This window comes from Cnephaeus nilssonii (genome assembly GCF_951640355.1).
Source record: "Cnephaeus nilssonii genome assembly, chromosome: 1".
NCBI classification, from domain to species: domain Eukaryota; kingdom Metazoa; phylum Chordata; class Mammalia; order Chiroptera; family Vespertilionidae; genus Cnephaeus; species Cnephaeus nilssonii.
This window is the reverse complement of record NC_137072.1, coordinates 84521666-84538157: the sequence shown is the minus strand read 5'-3', so window position 1 is coordinate 84538157 and position 16492 is coordinate 84521666. Positions and strand designations below refer to the sequence as shown.

At 39.7% G+C, this 16492-nt stretch overlaps 2 protein-coding genes across 2 annotated transcripts in view; one reads left to right on the top strand and one right to left on the bottom strand.

Annotated features, from left to right (window-relative positions):
* CRACD (capping protein inhibiting regulator of actin dynamics) overlaps window positions 1-16492 on the top strand; it is a 115502-nt gene that overhangs the window by 15825 nt on the left and 83185 nt on the right.
* On the bottom strand, window positions 11068-12249 carry LOC307102380 (non-histone chromosomal protein HMG-17-like). The gene is made up of 2 exons (XM_079775938.1): window positions 11892-12249; window positions 11068-11529 (listed from the first exon to the last, which is right to left on the bottom strand). The coding sequence occupies exon 1, from the start codon at window positions 12163-12165 to the stop codon at window positions 11893-11895; it is 273 nt and encodes a 90-aa protein (XP_079632064.1). The 5' UTR covers window positions 12166-12249; the 3' UTR covers window positions 11068-11529; window position 11892.

The window sequence follows — 16492 nt, the reverse complement described above, 5'->3', positions numbered from 1 at the left end:
AGGTAGCCAATCAATGTTTCACTCTCCCATTGATGTCTCTCTCTCTCTCTCTCCTCGGCCTTCCCCCTTCCTCTCTCTCTAAAAATCAATTTAAATTCATCACATAGAGTTGCCAAGAACAAGGGGTTGCAAACAGGCTTGCCATACTGTAGCTTATGTGTATTCCACTGCCTTCCAGAATTTTTCAACATAAAATTAATGGAAAATTAACAAAGAATGGACTATAATTTTTTTAAAATATGTAATTTTAGAGCAATTAAAGTTCACAACAAAGTTGAGCAGAACATACATTTCTTGCCCTCGTAGTGTAATATTTTAACTTAAAAAGTTTACTTTAAGAAAAATAACTTTATTGAGATATAATACACCATTTTAAAGTACATGATCCCTGTGTGTTTTAGAATATTCACAGAGTTATGCAACCATCACCACTCTCTAATTTCAGAATTAAAATTTACTTTTAAATGAGGAAATTAAAATACCACTTAGAAAATGTAAAAAAGGAGAACAAATATTCCCCAAAGTCACCATTCAAACCAAACTCTTGTCATTTTTTGGTACATTTTATTTATTTTTTACATCCAGATAATTTTACAGAGAGTGTCCTATGCACTTATTTTACAGTTAATGGCTCTGTCTCTTTAATGGAACTCACAGTGTAATGAGGTGTGCTGTGATTCTTATTGCTGTGTATACACATGAAATTATTCAAGTACAGAAAATAACTTCATGGCCGTGTGTGCTGTGGTGTGATGCTTTCTATTAAGCCATCTCTCTTGGTATTTGAATATTCCAGAATACTGTTACAGCTTTAGACTTTTGCTCATTAGTAGTGGATAGGTATCTTTTATTCCTTTGTGCTAAGGTGTGAAAACATTGCAAGCTTACATTAATTGATAAAGCTGGAGTTTCCTCAGGTGATGTTGTTTGTTCCCTCAGACGAAGGGCAGACTCAGCACTGGACATGTTGCAGGAGTGACTTCAACTAGCATAAGGGGAGGAACTGAGCACTGAGCATGTAGGAGTGAGCAAGAGAAAGCCAGTCCGTAGAAACATAGACCATGGATCTGAACACATTTACTTAAGTGTCACAAATGGCCAAAATATATGTGAAAAGGTGCTCTGAAGATGTGAATGAAAACATTTTTTTTTTCAGAATCAGATTAAGAATGTTTGAAAAAATTGATGATAAGTGCAATAAAGGATATGGAAAATGGGGTATTTATATGCTCTAAGAGTATAATTGATCAACCTTTAAGAGGCTAATTTGATGGCATTTAAGACATAAAACATCTATCCTCTTTAATTGAAGAATAGCACTCCTAAGAATTTCGCAGAAGTGATATTATAATCTACACTAATAAAAGAGTAATATGCTAATTAGACCAGGTCGACTGGCCATCTTCCAGACATCTGACTTCCTTTCAGCCAAAGCCATGGTGGTGGAGGCGGAGGCAGAGGCAGTTAGGGGCGATCATGCTGGCAGGGAAGGGCAGTTGGGGGCAACCAGGCCGGCAGGGGAGGGCGGTTGGGGGCGAGATCAGGCCAGCAGGGGAGGGCAGTTAGGGGTGACCAGGCAGGCAGGCAGAGGCAGTTAGGGGCGATCAGGCAGGCAGGCAGGTGAATGGTTAGGAGCCAGTGGTCCCAGATTGCAAGAGGGATGTCCAAATACTACATGACCCGCTAGCCTAGTATTCAAACTGCAGTAGCACTGATCAGGCCTAAATGGGCAGTCAGACATCCCCCAAAGGGTCCCCGATTGGAGAGAGTGCAGGCTGGGCTGAGGGAACACCCCCCACCCCCATGCACAAATTTTGTGCACTGGGCCACTAGTATTATATAAGAAAGACATTTACAAATATGTTCATTGAAGCCATGTTTACAATAGCAAGAAATTGGAAACAATCTATTGCTCAACAATAGGAAATTTGGCTAACTAAATCACGGTTTAGACTGTCATTAAAAGGGTAATGTACTTAATACTTAAAGTATTAAGTACTTAAAGTACATAATATACATGTACTTCCCAGTGCAGATGTGTAGGAAAACTGGGATTAGGAGATAATTTATTTTTTATTTTATATTATTTTTCATTTGATTACATTATGAGTGATTTCTACTTTGTCTTCCGCCTGTGTTTTTCAAGCCCAAAATATACATCGTATGCCCAAGAATCTGGCTCTGGTCACCTTAGCCTCACATCCTGACCAGGGGAATTCTGTTACTGAGAGAGGGCACATAGGTAGTATCCCAACCCTCCTCCTTTCCTTTTTTGATGTCATCTAGTACTTACCTCCTAATGGGGCTATTGCCTTTGAAATTAGGGACAAAACTACTATTTGAGAATGAGGGACACGTGTTGTAGGGGAGGAAAAAAACTATCTTTTCTACTATCCTCCTAGGTTCTGTGTCTGTGGCCCTATAAATTGGACTGACAAAAGACAGATTAAAAGAGAAAAGCAAACAAGTTTATTAACACATGCATTGTGCTTAACACATGGGAACATGCAGATATGAGTATCTTCAAGACGTGATTAGAACTTGGGCTTATATAGCATCTTAGCAAAAGAACTATAAATGTTTACAGAAGACAGAGGAAAAGGACTTTGAGTTTCTAGGGGCAGCAAATTGTTGGAAGGCAAATCTAATTTTCCCTATTAAGGGAAACCAATAGAAGGTAAGAGCTGATTAGTAAGGTTCGTTATATAGTTTATTCTGATGCCATCTCGAGGCTCATGAGGGTCTAAAGTTGTCTCCAATAGTTAATGTTTGTCCTTTCTGGTGTGTGTGTGTGTGTGGCGAGGAGAGTGACCACCTTTGTAAATTATGTCCTACTCTTAGGCAAATAGGGGGAGGACAGAGAGTTTTTCTTGAATTTGCTTCTCAATTGCTTTCAGCTCAAAATAATCCTTATGCTAAAGTGGTGTATACTGGGGTGGCATTTTCTGCTATCCTACCATGTCCTTTCTGGGCAGATGCAGCCTATGGGCCCATGATTTGAAACCGTGTGCATAAAATAAAAAAGACTGCCCTTCCTTCAGACAGACAGAACCCTAGCTGGGGCACCTAGCCTGGCACGCGGTGACTGGCAGGGAGGCTGGATTACATTCACCTCTAGCATGCTTGGCTGAGCATCCTCATGTAGGAAACAGCCTGCATAGTCCTACACAGTCACCTTGCCTAGGGGACAACCTGGCTGCTCCCTTGCCCACCGAGTGGCAAGATCACCAGGCTGAATGTCCTTTCTCCTTAATAGTTCCCACATGACAATCCAAATCCCTTGATTTGGATCCTTGAGTACCTAGGCTTCTCTGGTTTGCACTCGAAGCGATAGCTCTTCACCGTTTTTATTGGTTGTTTTGCTTATTCTTAAAATTCCTTATCTTGTGGTGAAAAATAGTCTGTTAGAGGGATCCAGAAGTCCATATGCCTAGCTTCACTGAATGAGTTTCTTGAGAGCAGGCAAACAGAGCCATTAGACTCTTCTGTCATCTTTCTGTTCTAAGTTGGTGGGGTTTTAAGTCTCATTCCTAAAATGACAAATGTATTTTTTAAAAAGAAATTAATGAAATACAAAAAGAGAAAAATGAATTATTATAATCTTTATAGCCTTCTGTAATTCCTGGCCAGCTTTGCCTGAAAATAAGCCAGGGAAAGGTGAGGACTGGGGTGAGAGAAGAAAAGAGCAAGCAAAGTCAGGCTCTGAGAGGCTTTGATAACTGAGATTAAAAATTAAAAAGTCATCAGATTCCCTTCCTTTTTCACACCCACCAAAGATAAATAATGCACACACCCAGAAGCAGTTATGGGAGATGGAATTCTGTTTATATTGGCCTTTTAAACTCCATGCATACACCTACCATGAAATGGTATTGGAGTAGCAGAGGGGCCATGCTGAGTGGCTACACAACCCGCTAGCCTAGTATTCAGACTGCAGTGGCACCAAGGAGTAGATTGAGGCAGGACAGGGACTAATAGGGATGTACTTTAAAAGAGCTGAAATCATCCCAAATTGACTACTGAGCTCCCATGAACTTTTCTAAACTTTTCTTTTATAACACATTTAAATGTTTTTGAGTGTGCATATGTGTGTGAATATGCATGTGTGTGTATAAGATGTATGCACATGTGTTTGCGTGTGTGTGTGTGTGTGTGTGTGTGTGTGTGTGTGTGTTGGGGAAAAGGGCTAGAAATTAAAATCCAGTGCTCATTATAGAAAATAAATACTTCCTTTCATTTACTTGCTTAGATCCTCAGATTTGTTTCAGATTTGCCTGTCATCTTTGGCAGCAAAAATGAAGGGTCTATGGCTTTGAAACAGACTTGAGTACTCCCATGGCTCAGTATTGTACCTGCGAACTTATACAGATTTATAAACAAACATACATAATATGCGCATGTGTTCTTGCTCATCTTTTCTCTAGATAAATCTAGAATTTATCGGAATATGAGATTTTTACCACTAAAAATATCTAAGGCAGACTAGAAGAATATTTTCTTTGATTATCAGTTAGAAACTGCCTTTTACTCTTCCTTTGTTACTGGTGAAAGGAATTGGATCTCTAGGTTAGCATAAATTAACATGTGCTCATTTTACTAGTTAGGATGTAAGCTTTTTCCATGAAGAGCAGGGCCAAAATAACTGTAACTTAAATATGATAGAAATTTATTTCTCTCTCGTACCTGCTCAGGGCTAGACCGTCCAGGGACAATGTAGTAGTGGGTCTACTTCCTAAGGACACCTGGGGCCTGAGTTCCTTCTACTTGCTGCTTGGTCATCCCTAGTGTGTGTTCACCCTTATGGCCTATTACCATGTCCATATCCTGGGCACCAGGATGGGGGAAGGGGGAGAAAACAGCACATGCCTTTCTTTAAAAACACACATTTTGTGGAGGGATGAGGACACATATATAATACCTTAATAAAGAAATTTTAAAAAATTAAATTAAATTAAATTAAAAACACACATTTTGGAAATTGCCTCTATCCCATTGAGCCAGAATTGAGCCATAAACTTTTTAGTGATGCCTGCCCTGGACATAGGATAGGAGAATAAGGTTATCCCTCAGTGATTCATTCCATTGCCACCAAACAAGGGTTTAAATTGAGGGATGAGTTGGGGACTTAGTGGAAATACCGAAGAACTTCAGAAGTTTAGTCGGTGTCTTATAGACTACAGTAAAGCCTTTGACAGTGGATCATGAAATGCTGAGGCTCACTCTGGGGTGAGTGTGCCTCAGCATTGGCTGTCCTGGTGAGTCACCTGTGCTGTGGACAGGAAGCCACTGTCAGGACAGAATATGGGGAGACAGAACGGTTTCCTGCAGGCGAAGGCATCAGACAAGGGTGCATGTTACCTCCCTGTTTGTTTCATCTGTACATAGATTATATCATGTGAAAAGCTGGGCTAGACTCGGAGGAAGGAGGAGTGAAAATTGGTGGAGAAATATCCACAGCTTAAGCTATGTGGATGACACCATCTTACTGGCAGAAAGTAGCAGTGATTTGAAATGATTTCTGATGAAGGTGAAAGTAGAAAGTGCCAAAGCAGGGCTGCACTTGAACATCAAGAAGTCAAAAGTCATGACCACAGGGAAAAAAACAAAACAAAACACAACTTTAACATAGACAATGAAGACTTTGAAACTGTTAAAGATTTTGCTTACTTTGGTTCAGTCACCATTTCAAATGGAGACTGTTGCTAAGAAACCAAGAGACGGTTGAGACTCGGAGGGCAACAGTGAGAGAATTAGGAAAGATCCCCAAGAGCAAAGATATGTCTCTAGAGACCAAGGCTAAGATCATTGACATCCTCATATTCCCAGTTACTATGCACAGATGTGAAATTTGGACAGTGAAGAAGGCTGATAGGAAACAGGTTGATTCATTTGAAGTATGGTGGTGGAGGAGAGATCTGTGGATACCCAGACCGCCAGAAAGACGAATTGAAGCCGGAAACATCGCTGGAGGGAAAAATGATGGAACTGAAGCTGTCCCGCTTTGGACACATCTTGAGAAGGCAGGGTTCTTTGGCAAAGACAGTAATGCTGCGAAAAATAGAAGGCAGCAGGAAAAGACGAACACAGAATGTGAGACAGATTGACTCCATGAAAGAGGCCGTAGGAGCGGAGCAGGGCTCTGAGGACGGGACATTGTGGACATCACTCTTTCAGAGGGTCACCAGGGGTCAGAACCAACTCAATGGCCCGTAGCACACATCGTGGAAAGGACGGTTTAATTAAATGACCAATTGAAATAAATTTTTAGACCACTCAGGTGCATTTACCTGAAGACACCAGAAAACCACCCTTATATGGTCCTATTCAGGGAAGAGAGGGTAAGAAACAAATTGGAAAGAATTAGTTCATTTCCTCCTTGCTCTGAACTTGTTTGTATGACTGCATTAATAGTTTAAAATACTATGTATTTATTGCCTTGTTTTGCTTTCTCTCTTTGTGTGTCTCTTTAACTATCAGCTCTTGAGAAACTAGTCTAAATATGACACCTCTCTGGTCGTTGACAGTCTCTAGCACAACGTCACACACAAAGGGAGAGTGCAATAGATATTTGTTGGTTGCTGGATTGAAACTATGCATGGTGATCAAATTAGCTTTTTTTTTTTTTTTTTTTTTTTTTGTATCCAAGGAGTTTGCTGACTGCATAAGCATTACTATCCTCAATTTATTTTTCGGCCGCTGAGGTTGAAGGTGACTAAGTGAATTGTACCATTCTTCCGGTGATTCTGAATGCATTATTGATTAGGTGCAGAATTGACTAGCATAAATGTCAGTTGAAGATTTTCTTCCTCTCTTTTCCCTTGCGTTGTTTTGGCAGGAGAAGTGAAGGACAATTTTCAGGCCTCTCTAAGAGGAGCATAATAAATAATGTATTTATTATGCGATAAATCATTTCTGGATGAATTAATATCCTCTTCTAGATGAGAGCAGGGATCCGCTGTCCTGATTTTGCTTTCCTTGGTCAGCCCACTGGCGGGAGTTGCCCTGGCTCTTGGTTCAGGTCCCAGCCCCTCCCTTGTCTGTAACGCCATGTGGGTGAGTCAGGGCCACCTTACCGGCCCTCCTTTTCCCGGTTGTAAAAGAGAAATGAGTTGCTACCAGATGATGTTTTAAAGTGCCTCTGACTTCTGGAATGGAAGACCCTCTGGAAACACACAGCATTGTTGTTGCAATAACTGGGCTCTTTGCACGATAACTAACTCCTCTTCTCCCTCAACCAAATTTCCTGCTGAGGTAAGTAATGTGGAGTAGGTTTTTTTTCTTCTTCTTCAGTTTTTAGTTCTTTGTGTGTGTGTCTAGCCTTGTAAATGTGGTGAATAAATGCTATAATTATAACCCTTTTTGACAGCTCTGTAATTTAATTGTAATTCACTGAGCATCTTTTTAAGACAATGACATGTATTGAAGATGCAGCTGCTTCAATCTCATCTGCTGAACTGACAGGAATTATTGGAATTACAGTCACAGCAACGATGGGAACTTCCGATCTATTCAAGGCCAAATATAGGGATATTCTCTGTGTGTGTGTGTGTGTGTGTGTGTGTGTGTGTGTGTGTACACTTTTTATACTCTGGTTTGCCGAAAGTGGCAGTGTGGTGTTTATTGGCCTTTGCATAAATTAGTCAATTATTCTGAAGTGGAAAATCTCTTGGATTTCTTTTCTGCGATAAGCTATATACTTTCTATTAACATTTCAGAGGCAGTCCCTCTGTTAATCTAAAGATTCCTGCCAGCGTTGGCTAGGAGGTATTGGAGATCCATTGGTCATCAGATACTGTATCGGTTTGCTAAGGCTGCCATAAGAAGGTACCATGGACTTGAGTGGCTGAAACCACAGATATTGATTGTCTCACTGTTCTGGGGACTAAAAGTTCAAAATCAGGCGTTGGCAGGGTTGATTCCTTTTGAGTGCTATGAGGCAGAATCTGTCTCATGCCTCTTTCCTTGCTTCTGATAACCTCAGGTCCTTGGCTTGTACGTGGATGTTTTCCCTGTGTCTTCATAATGCCTTCTCTGTGTGTGTGTGTCTCTGTTCAAATTTCCCCTTTTTACATGGACATCAGTCACACTGGATTGGGGCCCACCCTAATGACCTTATTTTAACTTGATTATCATATCTGTAAAGGCTCTGTCAAATAAGGTCACATTCTGAGGTGCTGCGGGTTAGTACTTCAGCACATCTTTTCAAGGGGTACACAATTCAACCCAGAACAGATGTCTACTTGAACATGCAGGAAAATGTTTCTTATCATGGTTGCAAAGAATTGGTGCCCTAATATGCTTTTGGATAATTACAAGGAGACTTTCACAAGGATTATTTATTTTATAATGATAGGGTTCCTTTCTTTTATTTTGGGCTGTAACAGAGAGCAATGAAGTCTACAGTCTTCCCTCCTATTTGGCCAAGCTCTGGTGGTGCAGCTTGGTTTGCTTTGTGACCTTCACTGCCCTGAATACAACTTACTGAATGCAAGGTACTAGGAAAAATCAATACTGGCAGGTTACCTCTGAGCTGTTTACCTGGTAGACGAATTGAAGATGAATTCATGTTCTTTCTCCACCCACGTCTACTTGTTGCATGAAGGAGTTTGGATATAATTCAAGAAGATGCTCCTGGTACCAGGAAATTCCTTGGAGGATTCTGGCATCTAGACCACAGTTTGTTATGAAACAAATCTAAAACCCATATCTAAAATTAAAAAAATAAATGGAAGGAATGCGGATTGCTTCGTGTGATAGAAATAACTGAAATAGATATTAGCAACGGGATCTCAGGCAAGTCCGTTCCTCTTTCTGTTTACTAACCGAGCAGTGTGGTCTTTGGATCACTAGACATCTGTCAGAGAGCTTCCAGCTTAAAGCCCTATGATTCCATGGTTACTATTGCATAAGACTCTTCTGCAGATAGATAGTGATGATTTAGGTCAGTGCTCAGATATGGATTGGGTGAAGTCTTAGAAGGTGTTAGGTAAGAGATTCAACATAATCTGTGAAAACATAAATGATTATTCAGTGCATTGAAGCTCACAGTATAACACCACAGGGAGGTAAAATGAGAAAACTAATTCGGGAAATTTGGTTGTAAGAAATGTGAGAAAGAAGACCGAAGAATTATATTTCAGTGACAGAAAGAGGAGTAAAAGTGCTCAGAAACCTCTGTATAGGAACAGTAGGCAGGTACTGGTCTGGAGGGGCCTCCTCTACTCCAGCACTTGGAACAGCTTCCACACCTGTATCATTACCACCTTTCAAGTGTGTTTCTGCAGCCAAATTCATACTTTCCCCTACAGGCAAAGATATCCTGGACATGCAAGAAAAATAATAATAAGATTGCAAGCTTCCGTTGCTTTCTAGTTTAGCACAGGGATCTACCTAATTAGGAGCACTTGTGATGTCTAGTTTCTGCACTTGTGACCAACTCAACTCTTTATAAACATGCTCTCTGAGCTTCGCTCTGCTCCCTAGGAAACAGATGGTGGGCTTTTCATTGGTAAATGCCCGAGGGAAACTTGCTCTTATTTGAAGGAGTCGGAGAGCCTGCTGGAGCCTGTTGAAGAACACAGCCTGGCTGCCGCTCTTGGTATGCTGTGTGAATAGTACAGGATGTTGATTTCAGGGGCCATCTGGAATGAAGACAAGCCAATAAATTCATTTCAGTGGACTAGTAATTTTTTTGTAAGCCTGGCTTTTGACATTCTTTTTTGGACCTTAGGACCTTTAAAAAAGGAGTTAGGATGGTCATAAGGCATGATTATTCATGTATTAAATACCGACTAGAACAAATAATAGTTACAACATGCTGTGACATGCACTATATTATAGGTTTGAACAAAGCATTCTGTGAGCCTAGTAGAAGGGGGAAATTAGTTCTAGTAGGGGGCATGAGCATGGTTTCTGAAACTTCTGCTGGGAGAAATGAGGGATGTAGCATTTTAGCTGTATCAGTAATTCAGAGGGGGTGGGAGGTAGGGTTTGTAGTGAAAAGTGACAGGGCAAATCTCTGGGAAGCCTGTAGGTTAAGGCTAGATTATGAAAGATGTTGAGTGTTATGCCTTGCTAGGGAGTTGAATTTAGTCCTGTAGGGTAAGAGAGAGACATTGAAAGTTGTTGTTTTTTTGTTTTTGTTTTATTGAGGAATAATTGGCATATAACATTACATTTTTTCTAGTGTACAACATAATGATTCAGTATTTGTATGTATTATGAAATGATCACCACAATGTCTGGTTAATATCTGTCACCATAGTTATAATCTTTTCTTGTGATGAGAACTTTTAATATCTCCTCTCATAGCAACTTTCAAATGTACAACACAGTATTATTAGCTATAGTCACCATGCTGTACATTACATCCCCGTGACTTATTTATGTTGTAACTGGCAGTTCATACCTTTGACCCCCTTCACCCATTTCACTTATCCCCCACCTCTGACAACATCCAATCTGTTCTCTGTATATATGAACTTGTGCTTTTTTTCTTTTTTAGATTCCACATGTAAGTGAAATCATGCAGTATTTGTCTTCTCTCTCTGACCTATTTTCCTTAGCATAATGCCCTCAAGGATCATCCATGTTGTTGCAAATGGCAAGATTTTCTTCTTTTGTTATGGCTGAATAATGTTCCATTGTATATGTATGTGTGTACATGTGTGTGTGCATACCACAGTTTCTTTCTCCATTCGCCATCAGTGGACACTTACGTTGTTTCCATATCTTGACTGTTGTGAGTAATGCTACAGTGAACATGGAGATGCAGATATCTTTTTGGGTTAATGTTTTCATTTTCTTCAGAAGTGGAATTTTGTTGTCAGTTTCAGAAATAGAAAGCTGGCTCATATGGAGTTCTATTTTTAATTTTTTGAGGAAACCCTCAAAAGTTTTTAAACATGATTAGAACTGCATTTTAGGAAGATCATCCCAATAACCACATGGAGTATGGTTTGGAAGGTACAAGACTGCAGTCGAGAAAATAAATTTGGAAATTGTTGAGATATTCCAGTGAAAAAAGCAAGACACATTACCTTAGTTCAGGACCAGGGGTCCTCAAACTTTTTTTTTTTTTCAAACTGTATCCAGCTTTATTAAAGATACTTTTCATAAACAATTATGGTATTTCAGGCAGGACATGGGCAGACAATCGTTAACAGTATACAACTATTTTCAAACTCCCTTCTTCAATGAACTACCAAAATCAGAAAGCCACTATAAAACCCAATGAAGTCTTAATCTGATGCTCTGAACAGGGAAAGTTTAGAGTGAGGGTTGACATTTCACATTAAGCATGTTGTTTAACAACTTTTCACAAGCCGACCCTGACTTTCAGGAAATGAAATGAAAATGGCAGAGAATATCAATCTGTAGATCCACAATCTAAAAAGGAACTGCTGCTCTTTTGAGGGAGGCCATCTCAATGGTGACACTGGAAAGTCCAGATCGCCCAACATACTGGAAATCAATTTTTGGGGGTCAGGTCCCAATAGGTCTCTGGGCTTAAGACAGCCAAAGTCTATGCTTAAAGTGGAGAGGGAGAAAAGGACATAAAAACGAATTTTAGTTTTCCCACACGACAAAGTGTTTGTGCCAAGATGGCTAATGTGTGTCAACATCAAGAGATCCCTCCTCCCAGGAACCAAGAGGAAATTTCTCAAAACTAGAAGGGAAAGGTATTCCCCCCCACCCCCATGTCAGTCCAGCTTTGGAGACATTCTATTAGTACTATATGTCCTTCCCCTCAAAAATAACAATGAAGTGTTCTGTGTGCTAACAACATAGCTTAAAAAAAAATAATTCTGCATTTTTATAAAACTTGATAAAAAATAGTATTTCAAACTGTACAGTCACCAGAAATACACAGTTATCAAAAATGCACACACTTCACTTGGCATCTCCAGCACCTTCGGCTTGCTGTGCCTGGTCTGTTTTGGCATCTCCATTTTCTGCAGGGTTATTCCCATCTTTGCCAGCATCAGCTTTCCCCTTTTTCCCTTTCGGTACCTTCTCTCCCTTCTTTGCAGGGGCCTTTTTAGGCTTGGGCTCTGGCTTTGGAGGAGCAGGTTTAGCTGATAACCTGGCAGATCTTCTCTGTGGTTCGTCCTTCACCTTGGCTTTATCTCCTTTAGCATCCCCTTCATCCTTTCTCTTGGGCATGATGGCGATGGTGGCGGGACATCTGAGCGGGACGCAGGGATGCAGCAGCGCGCGGGCCTTGCTCGGTCCGGGGGTCGATCTCGTCTCCTCTGGTCCTCAAACTTTTTAAACAGGGGCCAGTTCACTGTCCCTCAGACCGTTGGAGGGCCGGGCTATAGTTTTAAAAAAAACTATGAACAAATTCCTATGCACACTGCACATATCTTATTTTGAAGTAAAAAAGCAAAACGGCAAAAACACCCACATGTGGCCCGCGGGCCATAGTTTGAGGACGCCTGGTTCAGGTGCTCACTATTCCTTGGCTGCTTGCTGTTAACCTCTTCAGTAACTTCTACACAGGAGCTTTTATCATGGTCATTATAAGGTTAAGAGCTGCTGCTTTTTTGAAGTTCATTGGGTTTTTTTTAGCTTTTTTTTCAAATAGGTAATGAATTTCTATAGGTCAAAATTTCAAAAGTTTGTAAATTATAAAGTGAACTCTTCTTCCTACCATATTTCTCATGACAATTTCTCCCGTTCCAAGATACCACAGCTTTAATTTTCTGTGAATCTCTCTAGAAATATTTTTATGAATATACAAGAATATGTCAATCTATATTTCCCCCCCTTATAACAAATATGTCTACCAGACATACTCTTCTTGGTTTGTTTGTTTTTTTTACTGGAGTATTCCACCATGAGTGTGTCCATAGAGTCTCCCACAGTCTGGATTTTGCTGTTTGCATTCCTGCAGTGTAGTTTATATGTTCCTCTGTCCTCTGTATTTTCTTTAAATTGGTAGTTGGATCAAGCCAAGTGCTATCAAATTTAGATTCGATTTTGTTTCAAGATTACTTCATAGATGGTGTGTTCTTCCATTTTTAACATTTCAATCTTTGCTCCACTTGGATTTTATCTTGGTGTATAGTGTGAATATGGTTCCAAATTTATCTTTTTCCAGTTGTCTACACAGCTATCCCAACCAATGATTTTTAATGGCCTGTCTTCCTCACTGATTTAAGATGCCATTCATATCATATATAAAAACCCCAAATGTATTTGGATTTATTTTGGGGCTTTCTATTCTGCTCTGTTGATCTATATATAATTCATGCAATAATGTTATGATTATTGAGTATCTATAAAACATCTTAATATCTGATAGGGCTAGTTTCCATTTATTACTCTTTTTTCCCCAGTGCTTTCCTTGCTATTCTTATTTATTATGATTGGCATTTGACTTCTAGGTTAAATTAAGGAGAATGATATCTTCCTGGTGTCAGGTTTTCCTACCCAAGACCATGGTATGTCTTCCTTTTGGTCACATGCCTGTCCTTTAGAAGTGTCTTGACGTTTTCTTCATATATGTCCTTCAGATTCTCATTAAGTTTATTCCTATGAATTTTGTTGTTTTGGCCGTTATAACTGAGGTATTTTCATCTATTACATCTCTTTGTTATTTATGAATGGCCTTGATTCATACTCCATCAGACTTGCTAAATTCTGTTCTGTTTTAGTAGTTTCTCGTTGACTTTCTTGGGTTTTTCATCATATCATCTGTAAATAGTGATTTAACCTACTCTATCCCAGTCTTTTATCCATCTAATTCCTTTCTATTGTGTTGGCTAAACCTTCCACTTACTTAATCCTGGTTCAAACCTGTTATTTCCTCAGTTGCTAGGACTGTTTTACCACATAGTTGCTTTTGGCTTAAGTCCAGCTTTTCCAGCACTACCTGGCAGCAGGCGACATACCTGCTTCCTTTGCCCTGGAGCTAGGAGCCAGGTGTGATCAGTTGGTATCAGATCTACGGAGAGTTGGGAGTCTGATAGTAAACCTTAGGCTCTTCACACCCTTATTCTTGTAAGGAAACGAGGTAAATAGTTCTTCATTTGTGATCTTCTCACAACATTGTAAGTTTTGAATAAAGACACCTTGATTCAATATCTATCTCTTATGTCTTCTTGATTCTATCCTTTTTTTTTTCTTGCCTCCATTTTTCTCTGCCTTCCTGAACCCTTTCTTCCTCACTCTCTTTCATTTATGTCTCTCTTCTCTCCCTCCCATCTTTCTCTTTCCCAGGAACCCCATATCCTTTGTGTTATATTTGGTTTTGAATCATGATGTGGTAAATTCTTCTTATAAAGGAAAAATCTTACAGCTGGGCTTACCATGCTTTATTAGGTAATAAAAACATTTTAGCTCATTATTGTGAAATGGAGACAGGAATTTTAAATTGGTGCAGTGGGAATGTCATGTCGAAGTCTACCTAATGTCCTCTTGGACCTTTAGCAAGTAATTCAAGATGAGGACATCAGTTTTTGTAAAATGATTCTTTGAGGTATTACGGTATAACACAAAAAAGCCTTCATTTTTAGCTGGTACTTACGCTTGGAAACCACATCGCAAAGCTTTTGTGAGGCAGAATCCTGATCCTGGAAAGCAAGTGTGCTGACCGCTCATGAACTTTCTTCTTCTTTATTTTTTTCCCCCAGATTTATTTTATTTTTTTTATGAACTTTCTTCTTACCTATGTAGACATTTCTCAATGTCATTAGAAAATATAACAGATGTGTGATGGAGCCCTGAAAGCGAAATGGCTTTATCAGGTAGAGTTGAATGAGCAAAATGTGAAGCTATGAGAAGTGGGCCCTTCTTATGCACATGCAATCTTATATGAGAACATGGGGCTTTCTACCAAGATTGGAATCTTATGCTTCCTAAGCACGGAAACCATGTCTTAATCATCTCTGAATAACATTATGACTGGCCCAGAGGAGGCACATTGTAACTGTTTTGTGATTTGGTTAATTAAACTAGACCAGATTGCTGTGGTCTGAATGTTTGTGTCTTCTCCCAAAATCCATATGTCGAAATCCTAATGCCCAAGGTAATGGTTTGGGGAAGCCTTTAGGAGATGATTTGGTCATGAGGCAGAGCCTTCATAAATGGGATTATTAGTGCCTTTATAAATGAGACCCTAGAGAGATCCCGTGCCCCTTCCACTATGTGAGACTAAAATGGGAGGGCCCTCACCCCACCATGCTGGCATCCTGATCTCAAATGGACAGCCTTTAGAAATGAGAGAAATAAATTTCTGTTGTTTATAAGCCACACAGTGTATGGTATTTTGTTATAGCAACCTGAATAGACCAAGACAAAGACCATTCCATTAGATGGGCACTTTTTTTTTAAATGGAGGAATTTCAGCATGAGATTGGTAGTTGATTTAGATCACATCTTCCCAATCTTGTCACTCCACTGCAGAATGGCTCCTAAGAGTGAAGGAAAGAGGAAAGCAGATAAAAGAACAATGAAATCAGTTTTCTTGGCTCTTTTGTGTTAGCTCAGTTAGCCTCCATTCCTTAGTAGCCCCAGAGGGCTGTAATGCAATAACTTCATTATGATGATTTTGAGTCAGCAAAAAAAAAAATTGTTTAAGGTTAAATTATATTTTATATACTCTGTTGATAAGAGAAAAATTATGAAATCCATTTAAGAAAGGAATCCACTGAAATCGGTAAACATAATGTCAAAGATATACTTGTATAAATTCTGCTGCTTCCTTATGGGCATTTAAGCAAGTTGTTGCTATAACTACTTTTACTGACCATTGTATAAATAACACATTCTTTCTTTTCCTATCCTAACATTTCATATGCACATGAGCATTAAGGAATAATCATAGCTACACACAGTACACAAATGCTAGAAAATTTCAGACCCAAGACACAGAAATGGGTAGAATAATCTCAGCATCACAAGTAGATACAGTAAGGCAGAATGGTCAAGTGATGGGTTCAGGGCCAGAGCAGTGGCTCGTCAGTAACAAAAGGAAATGTTCTGGCCTTTCTGAATCAGTGGCTGCTTCTGGGTCTTCCTTGCCAAAAATTGCTTTGTAATCTCCTTTTGGAAAGCAGAGCTAGATTTTAGAGCACAGGTCAGCAAAGGCCTGTACAGGGCCAGATATTTTAAGGTCTGTTGCAACTATTCAACTCCAGCCTTGTAGTGCAAAAGTAGCCATAGGTAGTGCTTACACAAATGGGTGTGGCTGTGTCCCAATAAAACTTTATTTTTAAAAACAAGTGTGGAATTTTAAAATCAGAGCTATTTTCCATGACCAGCAACAGATGTGTTATATATCATACGTGCAACCTGTCTTGTAGAAGGTAACTGTTTTATAGGACACAGCCCACCAGTGATCTGCCTGATCACTTTCTCTTTTTATCTCCCTCTCCTTTTCTGTGCCTCCTAGGGGCTACTTAAGCTCCACCTGTGGTTCAGTCCTAGCCCAGTATTGAAGCAAGTCTTCTTTCTTAAGCTGGAGCTATATATGGAGCATGGAGTC